The sequence below is a fragment of the Urocampus carinirostris genome, chromosome 14 (assembly GCF_059441175.1).
Source record: "Urocampus carinirostris isolate Australia breed hairy pipefish chromosome 14, RoL_Ucar_1.0, whole genome shotgun sequence".
NCBI lineage: Eukaryota > Metazoa > Chordata > Actinopteri > Syngnathiformes > Syngnathidae > Urocampus > Urocampus carinirostris.
The window spans coordinates 18707948-18722177 of record NC_142362.1 but is presented as its reverse complement, the minus strand read 5'-3'; the positions used below and the strand labels follow the sequence as shown (position 1 = coordinate 18722177).

At 40.5% G+C, this 14230-nt stretch overlaps 1 protein-coding gene across 1 annotated transcript; it reads right to left on the bottom strand.

Moving 5' to 3' along the window:
* Window positions 1-81: 81 nt before the first annotated feature.
* On the bottom strand, window positions 82-10234 carry LOC148352871 (zinc finger E-box-binding homeobox 2-like). Its single transcript, XM_088352886.1, has 7 exons — window positions 10067-10234; window positions 5954-6013; window positions 5102-5238; window positions 4909-5011; window positions 3168-4636; window positions 2727-2883; window positions 82-1180 (listed from the first exon to the last, which is right to left on the bottom strand). The coding sequence occupies exons 1-7, from the start codon at window positions 10122-10124 to the stop codon at window positions 801-803; spliced, it is 2364 nt and encodes a 787-aa protein (XP_088209012.1). The 5' UTR covers window positions 10125-10234; the 3' UTR covers window positions 82-800.
* Between the last annotated feature and the right edge of the window lie 3996 nt (window positions 10235-14230).

The following is a 14230-nucleotide window of genomic DNA, read 5'->3' as shown; positions in this document are numbered from 1 at the left end:
TTGCTCAAATTGTTCAAATAAAATAAGGAAGCTATTTTTTTCTTTTTTTAATATACATTTTAAAGTTTTTTTTCAAGTAAATTTGGAAAAATGCTGCTTTAATTTTCGGTTGCTCTACACAATAACAGGGACATCTCGTGGTCAAATATTACACACTGTCCCGACTGCTGATGTTAGCACATTAGCATGATAAAAGTGTGAGAAAATAATATGTGTCATTGTGGAATGGTTCAAGTGGGGCACATCAAGAAGGATACTCATGTTAGCACGCTCAAAGTGTGAAACAAGAAATTGTGTCATGTGATAATCCAAGTGGAGCACATAAGGGGAGGAGACAAAACTTAAGCTAGCGCTCATGTTAGCACGTTAGCATGCTAAAAGTTCAAAAAAAGAAATCCTGTTGTTGTGGGATGATCTAAATGGGGCACATGATGGGATGGGGGTAGAACTTAAACCTGAGTTAGTTAGCAGGGCTCTCATTCGATTGCTCGTGTTAGCATTTTAGCTTGCTACAGGTTTTAAACAAGAAATGATCCTTGCTTATTATAGCATCGTGTAGGTAAATCAACCGACTGCTTGTGCTACCACGCTAACATTCTAAAATTGTGAGAAAAGAAGTGCTTTTGTAGTGGACTGCTCAAAGTAGGGGACTCATAAACAAATGAGTGAACAAATGGTGGAATGACGGAAACCTACACGAACAGGCGGCCATTTTGGACCAAGTACATTGGGCCTGACAGTCAGCACACTTTTTCATTAAAAAAAAATGCTGCTAAATGTTACAGAAGGTGGTCTCGATCCTATGTAGAGTCCGTCCGGATTTTGGCGTCCCTGATCCTGTCTGCCACAGTCAAGACGGAACTGGAGTCAGAAAATCTGGTGGGGTGGTTTGTGTGTCCATCTTCTGGTGCCCCCTGGTGGTCTGGCACATTTGGGTGGTCTGGCGCTCCCTGGTGGTCTTGCTCTCCACGGTGGTCCGGCGTCCTCGGACAGTCCGCTCTCTTGCAGTAGGCGTAGCGATGGTTGAGGTGTTGCGAGTACGATCCCGAGTGCGAGAATCTTTTTCCGCACTTGTGGCAAGCGTAGGGTTTTTCTCCGGAGTGAAGTCGCAAATGTTCTATCAGGTGATGCTTGTGCTTGAAGCCCTTCTGGCACACCTGGCACACATGGGGGCGCTTACCTGCACAAAGGGGGGCACAGCAAAAAACAATTCAGGACCAGACTCGAGAACCAAGTCCATTGAGACTCGTCTTTCAAACATTAGAGTGGAAAATAAGCTCTAAGGAGTACTATTCCTGACATATGGAGAAATTATTAGCAACAATATATAGGCCATAAAAAGAAATCTAAAAAAATTAAATAAAAATATAACGTAACACCAAAATATATGACATCCATTCAATTTATTCAGACATCTACGCATTTTTTCATTTATTTATTTTGTCGAGTATTTTGTTGTCAATTTATTTCAGTATTTACTTTGTGGTGTATTTTGTAATTATGTGCTTGGTGTAGTACCCTATGGGTGAAAAGTGCCGCCCCCCTTCATTCGAAAAACTATTTTATGTGACAAAGTACATGATAGAATAAATACTAAAATCCATCAAATGACAGAATAAATGATAAAACACACAACAAACTACACAACAAGTCACAAAACAAAATACATGACAAAATAAAAAACAAAACATTTCGACAAAATACGTGACAAAATATACACAACAAAATGCGTGAAAAAATGAATACATGACAAAAAAAACAATATATGTTACAAACTACATAAGAAAATAAACAACAAAATAAATGACAAAATACACAACAAGTACATAAAAATAAATGACAAAATACACAAACAAATACACTAGAAGATACAAAACCAAATACACGACAAACAAGATACATGACAAACTAAATACACGACAAAATAAATACACGACAGAATAAATGACAAAATATGTGACAAAATACATGACAAAACACACAGCAAAATGCACGACAAAATAAATACATGCCAAAATACACGACAGAGTACAGTACAAAACAAATACACCACAAAAAATAAATTGCAAAATATGTGACTGAACTCATGACAAATAATTGGCAAAATACATGATATAATACACAAAAAAATATGTGACAAGATGCATACATTTCTGAATAAATGGAATCGATGTCATTTTATTAACACTCCACTTATTGAAACATGAATATTTTGTTTGTTTGTTTGTTTGTACATGATTCAATTGTTTGTTTGTTTGTACATGATTCAAATTGAATCTTTTCTTCCGGCGCCGTCACGAATGGCAGCCACTCCAGCAGCTCCCGTGTTATTTTCGATTGTTCTCGATTGTTCTCAGCTCAGGGATGCTGCTGGAAATGTGAATTTCCCTTCGGGGATGAACAAAGTATCTATCTATCTATCTATCTATCTATCTATCTATCTATCTATCTATCTATCTATCTATCTATATATCTAAATACAACGTGTTGTTTTATTTCTATTGCATATATTTGTCGCTGTTTATTCATTCCTACATTTATTTCTACATGTAGAAATAGACCCCTCTCGAGGGATATGACCAGGGTAGATAGATACATTTCAACATATGTCAGGAGCACTCCTCCAAAAGACTGGACCAATTGTTAAGTCTTAACCTAGAAACGTAACTACCATGTAAAAATTTGAAGTATGATTATTGTTTTCAAAAAATTGTTCAAAATGTTACCTGTGTGCTCGTATTTGTGCCTGAGGAGGGAACTGCTCTTCTGGAAGGTTTTGTGGCACACATCGCAGGCGAACGTATCGCCGGCAGTCTGGGCTTTGGACTTCTTTCCGGTCTCCACACCTGAGAGGTTCTCCAAAAATCCGTCCGACAGCGCACTCTAACATATAATCACACACGAGAACAATATAATCCCACACCTGTTGACTACCAGACAGCTTCTGGATACCCCCACCTGCTATGATCCCAAGTCTGGACAGAGCTTAGGTCTGCAGACCTGCACAAAAAGCCCAGACCCCCCTCCAACCCCCACAGACCCACACAACCCCTACTGAGGCTTCCCCCACTTCCTCCTTTTAGACGCGCTGCTACTCTTCAAGATCAGACCATGCAAAAAAACAAAAAACATTTTAAAAACCAAAAACCAAATAGAAGTCAAGGTACCTGCAAGCTGGTTTTCCACTGCATCTTCTCTGCATCAAGGAAGTTGGCGGCCCCACTAGCGTTGGTGTGAACTGTTTGGGGTAGGAAATCTTGAACCAGGTTCTGCGACATCAACGTCTGCTCAGGGAATGTGCAGTATGAAGGAACAGTCGCAAAGACCGAAGTTTCCACAGATGGTTTAATCCCAACCATGGAACTTTGTTCCCTCTCCTGGCAATTTGTGCCGGCCTCAAAGTCCAGCTGTTTCTTAACGTCAAGCAGGTCAATAACTTCAGAAGTCAGGCCTGGTACATCTTCATTGCTGCTTTGGTCCAGTCCGAGATCATTTGAGAGCCTAATCCCAGGTGAATCTCGAAGCAAGGGTTTGGGCACCGAAAGATCCAGTGGCAAGTCAGCCTGAAGGTCCTCCCAGACCAGGTAATTTGGCATGAAGGAGCTCCCATGAAATCGTTTGGAGGACAGCAATGAGAACTGACTATGGTGTTTCAGAGCGTCGGGCGGAGTCTTTGTCATGAACTCTCCTGGGAAGGCATCCCAGTTTGACAGCATTTGTGAGTTTCTAAAGATCTGGTGCAGTTCTGACCCCACTCCCTCAGCAAGACTGCAAGTGCGCCAAGGAAACCAGTCCCGGACAAGCTCTTGCGGTAGACCTACAGCCATTGAAATCCTGAGCACATCTTCCAAGTCGGGTTCCTTATTCGTGGCCCAGTTAGTCTGTATGACAGACAACTGATCTTGAAAAAGTCTCCTAGGTATGGCGGACACAGGATGTTCTGTGTACTCCAAACTTGGACTGAGCCAAGCCGGCTGTAGACGCGCTCGGATCTCTTGGTTCATTTTGCACTGGTAGTGCTGGTGTTGGTTTAACGGCTCAGGCCCTGGGAAGGTTTGCTTACAGAAAAGGCATGAGTACAGGACCGAGCAAGAGTCCTCTTTGTTCTGGTCCAAGTCACACTTTGCTGGGTGGACTGAGTCCAACGTCTCGTTCACGAAGCTCCAAGCAGTGCCGTTGTGTCTGTTATTCTCATCTATCTGGTCCTTGAGCTCTTTGATGTACGCTCTTATTTCAGAAACCCGCTCTGGATCCCGGTCCAAAATTTTCTTGGACATCATCTGGATGTCATCCAGTCTCCCCTGTAGAAGGAAGTCAATGTCAAATCGGGAGACGGACCCTTTGGTGTAACGTCCTTTGTGTTCGCCAGACCGATGCAGTCTGTATTCCAAACTAGAGTCTGTAGTCTCAAATTGGACCTCTAGGCGGTTTTGACCATTTTTCGGGTTTTGGCTGAGCTGGGCCAGGATGGGACTGCCAGGAGACAACGTGGATTGAGCACTGGCGTCCCCAGAATTTTGCGGACGCCCGTGGAGACCCCCGGATCTGGCGCACTTCCGGCTACTGATGTGGGAACTGTACGAACCAGAATGGGAGAAGCGCTTTTGGCACTGGGAGCACTGGTATGGTTTTTCACCTAGAACAGAGACACAAAACGGGAATGCGGAATGTTAAAAGACCTTCTGGTTCCTGCCATGCACACCTCTTGGTCTCTTTGTCCAGCACTCGAGCTCTTCGTCAGTTGTCCCGTTACGAATGTGTCTAATACATAAACTAATGTCAAACCAGACGCCAACTCTCGCCTGGCAATTCCTGACACACTCTGGTTTTAGTTACATAACTACAGTCTTTGAAGCCTCTTTTGGGCAACCTTTTCAAAAAACATCTTGACTGTTTGTGGCAACCTACCTGTGTGTATGCGCAGGTGCTCCTTGAGGTGGTGCTTGTACTTGAAAGCTTTTCCGCATTCAATGCATTTGAACTTTCGACTGCTGTCGCTCGCTGGCTGAACCTGCCAGACAAAAACAAATGGACCCAAAACCGGCAGTCCATAATCCAAATCTTGGCATCACTGGTGGTCCAGAAGTGACTTGGTGACAACCTGCTCCATGATGGTTCCGTGTGAGGGTACATGAGCGTGGGTCTCAGCCTCCAAAACGCGATGGGCGTTATGGTCCAGTTCTTCCAGATAGAGGATTTGTCCAGGGTCCTGGCGGCCCTGTGCTGGCCCAAAAAGCCCTGAGAAGAGGGAACAAAAAGTTTCACTAGTAATGGGAATGTCTCCATCAATCCATGCTCTGGAACGCTTATCCTCACTAGGGTTAGGGTTAGCTATCTTCAGGCAGTGGGCAAGGGACACCCTGAACTGTTTGGCAACCAGACGCAGGGTACACAGAGACAGACAACTCACTCGCTCATTCACACCGAAGGAGGATTTGGACCGGCCAATTAACCTGCCATGCATGTTTTTGGAATGTGTGAGGAAAACAAAGTGCCCGGAGGAAACCCACACAGGCACAAGGAGAACATGCAAACATCGCAAGGGGCGGCTGCGGTTGCTGGAATTGAACCCTGGACCTCTGCACCATGGGGCTGGGCGCCAATGGAAATGTCGCCCAATAGTCCCCCCAAAAATTTCAAAAATAAGTTTAAAATAAATACTTTTTTTTTTTTTAATTCATTGTAAATAATAATAAATTGAAGACATAATAAATAGATAAAATAAATTCAATAATCCCCCAAAATAGATAATAATGATAATAACATAATAATTGTCATAATAATAATAATAATAATAATAATAATAATAAAAGAATTGATCAAAATAGAAAATAACAAATAAAACCTATTAAATAAATAATCAAAAAATAAAAACATTAAAAAAATAGCAAATGAGTAATAATAAATATTTATATATATTTTTTTAAATAAAAGTGACTTGTTTTTGACTCACCTATCATCTGTCCGTCGTCATCTTCAATTGGGGTTGGGGTCATGCTGACATCATCGGATCCTAGAAGGAGGAGGGGCTCAGTCACATTATGACATCACTGACAGTATTCTTTCTGTTTGTTTCTGAACTTAAAAGGCATGAAAGAGAAAACCATGCTAAAAAGAATGTCAGGATAAAAGGAAAAAAAATATGTCTTCTCCATCACAGCTGAATCAAATTGCAGCCCTACAGGAGCTTCAGAACAAACTCCAGAGCAATGTTTACTCATTTTAACATTTTAATCAAATTGACGATTTTTTTTGTTTTTACTTTTAGTTATTATAATTTTCAAATGTCCGCGAAAATGGCTTTGTTACGATCCACAGAATCCAACTGTATAATATATTTATTCCAAAACACACGATAATGCCGACGGATAAATTGGATTCCGCCTAAAAAATATGTTACTTCTTTGCAAGTTGCTTCTTGTAAATCTGTTCATTTCGCCTTAATATTTACGTTTCCAAATAAACAGACTCTTAAAATGATTCATAATATAGTAGTCAGCCCTCCCCTTTCGATTCACACTTTTTCCATGATGAGGGTCTGTTCATGCTAGTTTTATTTATGCACAAAGGCGACTGTAAATGAAAAAAGGAAAGTTGACTCTGCAGGTAGTCAGTTGCCTTACATGGCTGACGCTGCTATCAGTGTGAATGGGTAAGTGTAAAGCATATTGTAGAGCGCTTTAGGATGTCTCAATTTACTTGAAAAGGGCTATATAAATGCAGACCATTTGTTTATTGAATGCAGGCAATAAACCGAGTGACTGTGAACTCTTGTGTCGCGCATGATTGAGGGTTGTTACATATATTCATGCGGCCCGGTCTGATTATAACATTAGTAGTAATTTCTTCATTTAAATACATAAATACTTTAAAGTTTGCCATTTGTGATCAACTTTGACCTGGGACCAGGTAAGGCTTCATGGTATTGTTCCATCTGTTTTCCAGCTAAGATGCCCATGCTACACTCATCTACAGGCATGTGATTGCAAGAGAATAAAACCTTTCTGTTTCTGTGCGTTCCAACTTAGATGACTCAAAGATCGTAGCACTTGTAGTGATTATTTCAGTTGGGGATAAAACTTCAGAGTGTTACCTATCAAAGAGACCAAAAGTGTCCAGATTCTCCAAACGGTTCAACAGTACAGCATTCAATTGACCTTGGGTCAACTTGGATTAAGATTTTATGTGAATTTTACTGGGTTAAAATAAAGTGAACAGCGTCCTCTTCTGGGGAACTTGGTTAGGTTTGCTCTTTCTAAATTCTTGAAAAAACCGAGGTGTCTTGCGATTACACAATCTTAACGTCACATCGCAATGTCAATTAGATTTCGGTTAATTGTGCAGCCCTGGTCCGGCGCGTGCCCCTCGCATAGAACAAAATTAACAAGTATAAGTTGACGGGTTTGTAATTGTAAAGCGCAAGCTATTAATTAGTGACAGGAATTAAGCTTTTTAGAGAAATCCGCTGTGGAATGTAAATGAAAATATAACGAGCAATTACACAAAGTCTGTGACCGTCCCTTGCAACTGGGGCTCCAACCAACGATTGTTTTCATAATCGATGATTCGGTCGATTATTTTTTTACGATTAATCGGATTTCTCAAAGGGTCAAGTCAAGTTTATTTGTGACGCCCTTAATCACAAAGAGTCTCAAAGGGCTGCACAGACCACAGATTATTGCAAACCACAGACCATTATGACACTGTCCCCTGACTTATATTACACCATCCCCTGATCTAAAACCTACATGAGGGGCAAGGAAAAACTCAACATGAGGAAAATGAAGAAACCCTGAGAAGGGACCGCACATGAGGCGATCCCCTTCCAGGATGACCAGGCTGCAATGGATTCTGCATTAACAAGATAGAAAAAAAACAATAAAATGGATTATTCAATAATATAAAACAATTTTAAAACGTTTTTGCCAATTAGCTTGACAACCAACACAAATACATGTGAAAATATGATATACTTCACTCTGAAAATGCTGGTCAACTAGTGATCCCAAGAGGCAAGAAGAAAGCCGCAGGTTCGGGAGCGTTCTCCATTGTGTAATGCTCTGCCCCCTGAGATTCGATCTGCAACCTCATTGGAAATGTTTAAATCTAGGCTTAAAACACACTTCTATTCTATAGCTTATGAATGACCTATATTTCATGGTGACAATATCTGTGTGTTTGTTAATGCGGCATCCATTGCAGCCTGGCCATTCTGGAAGGGGATCGCCTCATGTGCTGTCCCTTGTCAAAGTTTCCTCATTTTCCTCATGTTGAGGTTTTTGAGTTTTTCCCTGCTCTCGTGTAGGTTTTAGATCAGGGGACAGTGTCATAATGGTCTGTGGTTTGCAATAATCTGTGGTCTGTGCAGCCCATTGAGACTCCTTGTGATTAAGGGCGTCACAAATAAACATGACTTGACTTGAACATAAGACACAAAAATATGCGTAAATCAAAGAGCTTTTCTGAACAAAGAGCCTTTTGAGCCTTTTGAGCCTTAAATATGTCACAAACGCAAAGGACATCATGGCATCGCCACAAAGGTATGAAAGCCACAAGTAATGCAATGCATATGTACAATATGATATTCAAAATCCCGGAATAAAACGTTTTTTTTTCCCCCACCAGTGATCTAGGATCTAATATCACTATTGTCAAACACCGCTGCCCGTCTATGCCGAGGTCCGGTGGATCCCTTAAGAGCATGATGCCGCTTTAGACCGAGAAACAACGGTGAATAGATGGAAACCAGTACTATCTGTTTAATGTGGGGGAGATAACCCCTACCCGAAAAACCAGCCCGGAGAGGGATGGGCGCCGCCAAGGTGTACTTGCCTAAGACACACCCCGATGACCCTGGCGGTTAAGGGATCCGTAAGCCATATGTAAAATAAATAAATAATGGTAGTTCTATAGAAGCTCCAGAGCAATTTGACTAGTTCAGCTGTCTTGGAGCAAATTCACTCCAACACATGAAAGATTGCTTTCCCCTAAATGACAGAATGAATAAAGCACTTGTGAAAAACGCATGATAGCACACACGTAGACACGCAGGGACACAAAAAGCCCATTCTGATCTGCAAGAAAAATACTCCAAAATTACTACCAAACTAAATATCAAATGTAATGCTTGAAAACAGAGACCTAACACGTTATTTAGTCTTCATTCTGATAAGACAAAAAAAATACATAGAAATACTACAAAAATTTTACGACAGTAATACTATGATACAAAAATACTATCACAGAAATATTACGACAGAAATACTAAAAAAATATATTAAAAAATACTACCGTAATACTATAAAGAATTTACGGAAATACTATTCAAATCTGACAACAAAAATACCACAAAAATACAATTAAAGTAATACTACAAAATGATACTACAATAGAAATGACACAAAACACAACTGCAAAAATACTCCCAGAAATACAACAAAGAATAAAACTACAGTAACACATAAAACTATGACAACAGAAATACTATAAAATACAACTACAGTAATACAATAGATAGATGATAAAAATTCTATTATAGAAAAATACAATAATACTACCGCAGAAATTCTAAATTGCCGTGGTAGGAATCAAATGGACTCAACAATTTCAAGGCTGTGGAGTATTTCTGTCGCTGCCTTGTTCACATTTTAGTTTTTTTTAATTCTTCTAGCAATAGTTTATCATATTTAGACTTTCCTTTATTAAAGAAAAGAGAGTTTTCAAAAAGCAATAATTTTGGGGGGTGTTTGAGCACCCCCAAAGAACTGGCTGGTTACGCCCATGCTTTAGGTCCAGATGCTGGTCTGTCCTTCTCCCTCGTTTCACCACCATTGGTTCCATCAAATATTACACAATAGACAAAATAATATCAGAAGCACGGCGGACAGTTTTCCCCTGACCTTCTTACTTCAATAACCTGAAATGATGGCTTTTAGTTTTTGTTTTAAGTGGGCCACCCCTGTGAAACATTTCTGGAGGCGCCACGCACTCAAACTATATTCAACTCCGCTCAAGTTTGCGCATTTGGGCTGCAAAATAACAGGGGACATGAGTGCACGTGTCTCACCGTAGTTCCTGCGCGGGTGGGCTTGTTTCCTCCTCTGGAAACGAGCACGCGCCTCCATGACTTCCAACCAGGAGCGCTCCGGTCCCGAATTGTGGTCCGGAGATGTGGTCCGACACCGCGCTGCTCGTCACCTGTGACGAACAAGGGCCACCCTGGAACCATGTGGGCGTGGCTTGGGCATCCGTGGCTCCGCCCTAAAGTGAGATCAAAGGGGAGGGCATGCTTGATTGAGTTGAACCGAGAGACGACACGGGATGCGCGCAAGATACGAGCGCTCATCTCCTTAGCGTTGCTCTTATGATAAATGAGGGGGAGCGGGCATGGGTACAGTTCATTGAAGGAGTAGGGGAGGGCTTAGGACACTGATATCAGGATAATCCTCTTTTTAGGGCACAGTTTTATGAAGTTGTTTTAAATAAAGACACAAAGATACAGAATCATGCCAGTTGACCCGTGGCTAAGCCCCGCCCCCAAACGAAAGGAGCCAATCACAGTGTGTGTAGCAAAACCCAATACACTCCGACATTCTGAGTTCTCTCGTCCAAAGAAATGTCAAGTCAAGTCAAGTCATGTTTATTTGTATAGAGCCCTTAATCACAAAGAGTCTCAAAGGGCTGCACAGACCACAGATTATTGCAAACCGCAGACTATTATGACACCATCCCCTGATCTAAATCCTACATGAGGGCAAGGAAAAACTCAAAAACCTCAACATACGGAAAATGAAGAAACCTTGAGAAGGGACTGCACATGAGGTAATCCCCCTTTCAGGAGGACCAGGCTGCGATGGATGTTGCAATAACAAATAATACACAGATATTGTCAACAAAAAATAATAAGCCAGAGAATATAAATGTTTTTCAAGCATAGATTTAAACAGTTCCACCAAGGTTGCGGATCTCTTCTTGGCTCTTGGGATCACTAGTAGACCAGCATTTTCAGAGCAAAGACTCCGGACCGGAACGTAGGGCGAAATTAAATCTGAAAGATATGAGGGGTCAACTACGTGCATAATTTTGTATACTACCAACAGAACCTTAAAATCACATCTTAAGCTAACAGGGAGCCAATGCAGGTTAGCTAAAATCGGGGTAATGTGATCAAACTTTCTTGTCTTAGTTAAAAGCCTCGCTGCAGCATTTGTACCAGCTGAAGGCTCTTGATTTTGGACTTTGGGAGACCGGAGAGTAGTGCATTATAGTAATCGAGATGGGAGGTAACATACGCATGAATTAAATGCATTGCAGTTCGTCAGTATTCGTTCTGTGTTTTTTTCTTACATTTTAAACTTTAAAATGGACCAACAGTGTCTATAAGGGGTATTTTTTATCCTTCACCAAGGCACGTTTTAAACAAGTCGACCACAGCACCAACTCAATGTAAATAACGTTAATGATAGGCCTTCAACAAATAATTATACAAACAATCGATGAATTGGTCAATTATTTTTTTTAGATAATCAAAGATTCAGATTTGGAGTTTGAGACCCCTACTCTATCATGTTGAGATGGTGATGACAGCGAGATGTACTTGATCACCTTAACATTTCTTGACCAAAGTTGAAGCTTTTCATCGACCTTCTTAACAATGAAATCATATATGTAACCCTCCTAGGCTTAGTTCAGGCCCTTTTGGTGACTTCAAGATGATATGGCCCAAAAAGCTTCAATCACCTCCTGCGAAATGTCTCCTAATTTACCATAGCGCCCTCCCAGGGTTGGGTAGGGTTACTTTAACTGGATTACTTTCAATTACTTTTGGATGACTCCAATACCAAATAGATAGAAAGATAGATAGATAGATACTTTGTTCATCCCCGAAGGGAAATTCACATTTCCAGCAGCATCCCTGAGCTGAGAACAATCGAGAACAATCGAAAATAACACGGGAGCTGCTGGAGTGGCTGCCATTCGTGACGGCGCCGGAAGAAAAGATTCAATTTGAATCATGTACAAACAAACAATTGAATCATGTACAAACAAACAAAATCTTCATGTTTCAATAAGTGGAGTGTTAATAAAATGGGGGGAAAATAATTTCTGATACTGATATAACCAGGTAAAACTAATATGCTAATAAAAGACAAAAGAAACTAAATATGAATAAAATGACTCAATTTTGTGCAGGCTTGGAGAGTAACGGAATACATGGAACAGCAAAAATGATGTTGGCAAGCTGTTTGGATTTATTTTCATTTTGTTTCTGTCGCATTTTATGTTAGTTTTGCCGGAGATCAAAGAGATCAAAGCCAGGAAAGAAAGCTTACCACGTCTTGTGAGTCATCATTTTATTCATATTTAGTTGCTTTTGTCTTTTATTAGCATATTTGGTATTGGGGTCATCCAAAAGTAATTGAAAGTAATCCAGTAAAAGTAACCCTACCCAACCCTGCGCCCTCCACAGAATGCTGAATGTTTGTCCGAGTGTGTAAAGGGGGCGGCGCTTAGCCATAGGTCGATTCCCTGTCATCATAATCGGCCGACTTGCTGCTACAGGTACCCCAAAAAAAATCTCAAAAAAAATAAAAGAAAAATGCTTTTTGTCTTCTTAGTTTGCTTTCTTCTGCATCCCTAAAAGCCAACAACGTTGTGGGAGGAGGAAGAAAAAAGAGAAGAAAATGACATGGTTTGATAACTTTGAGTCACAATAATTCTCGTGTCTTTGGTCATTCTTTTGATTGCTGTTTGATCCTTTTTGGGTTGTCTTTTGATCTTTTTTTTTTAAATATTTTTTGATAGTCAGTGATATATTTTGCATGTTTTGTATGTTTAAGGTTTCTATAAGTATGTTTAAGGCTTGTATAAGTAACCTGCAGGGTTGGGTAGGATTACTTTAACTTGATTACTTTCAATTACTTTTGGATTGCACCAATACCAAATATGCTAATAAAAGACAAAATAAACTGAATATGAATAAAATTATGACTCACAACACGTGGTAAGCTTTCTCTCCTGGCTTTGATCTCTTTGATCTCCGGCAAAACTAACATAAAATGCGACAGAAACAGAATGAAAATAAATCCAAACAGCTTGCCAACATCATTTTTGCCGTTCCATGTATTCCGTTACTCCCCAGGCCTGCACAAAATTTAGTCATTTTATTCATATTTAGTTTCTTTTATCTTTTATTAGTATGTTTGGTATTGGAGTAATCCAAAAGTAATCAAGTTAAAGTAACCCTACCCAACCCTGGTAACCTGTATTGTTTTGAGACTGAAAAATAAACGTTTAATAAAATAATATGCTCTATAAGGTTACAAAGCAGGCTGAATGATAAAACATAGTACTGAAAAACAAAGCTACACATTAGGCGTTGACGATCTGTGGTCTTTGAAGTCCTTTGAGACTCCTTGTGATCAAAGGCGTCACAAATGAACACTACTTGACCTGACTTGATAGTTTTCAGGGCTTTTGTAGTCATTTTCTGGCTTTTTTGGTGCTTTTTAAAAAGATTTTGGTGTTGTTCTTTTGTCATTTGATCATTTTTTCAAATATTTTAAATCATTTTTTTTTAAATATTTTTTTAGATTATTTTGTGGTCGTTTTTGGTCTTTAACTGGTTGTTTTTGGTCATTTTTTGTTTATTTTTTTGAAACGTGTAAGGTCGTGTATTTGGGTCGTTTTGGTTGTTTGATTTCTTCCCTGTTTTTCAGGTTGCACGGCACAATACAGCGACATCTAGTGGTCAAATATGACATTAAAGGGTAATATTTAGTGGTACAAAACAACTTTTATTCAGTAAAGACAAAAGCAATGACTTGAATACGAGTCAGAAATATCAGACTATCATCCATCCATCCAATAACTGCACCGATTATCTTCAGTAGGGTCGCGGGGGTGTTGGAGCCCATCCTAGCCATCCTCGGGCGGTGGGCAGGGGACACCCTGAACTAGTAGCTAGCCAGTCGCAGGGAACACAGGGACAGACGATTCACTCGCTCATTCACACCTAAGGGTCAATATGGACCGACCAATTAACCTGACATGCAATGCAATGTGGGAGGAAGCCAGAGTGCCCGAAGGAAACCCACGCAAGCACGGGGAGAACATGCAAACTCCACACAGGAGGTTAGATCTCATGATCTCAGAACTGTGCCGCACATGCGCTAACCACTGCGCCGCCGTGCTGCCCCCAGAGTGGCCCAGACTATCATACCAATGTGAA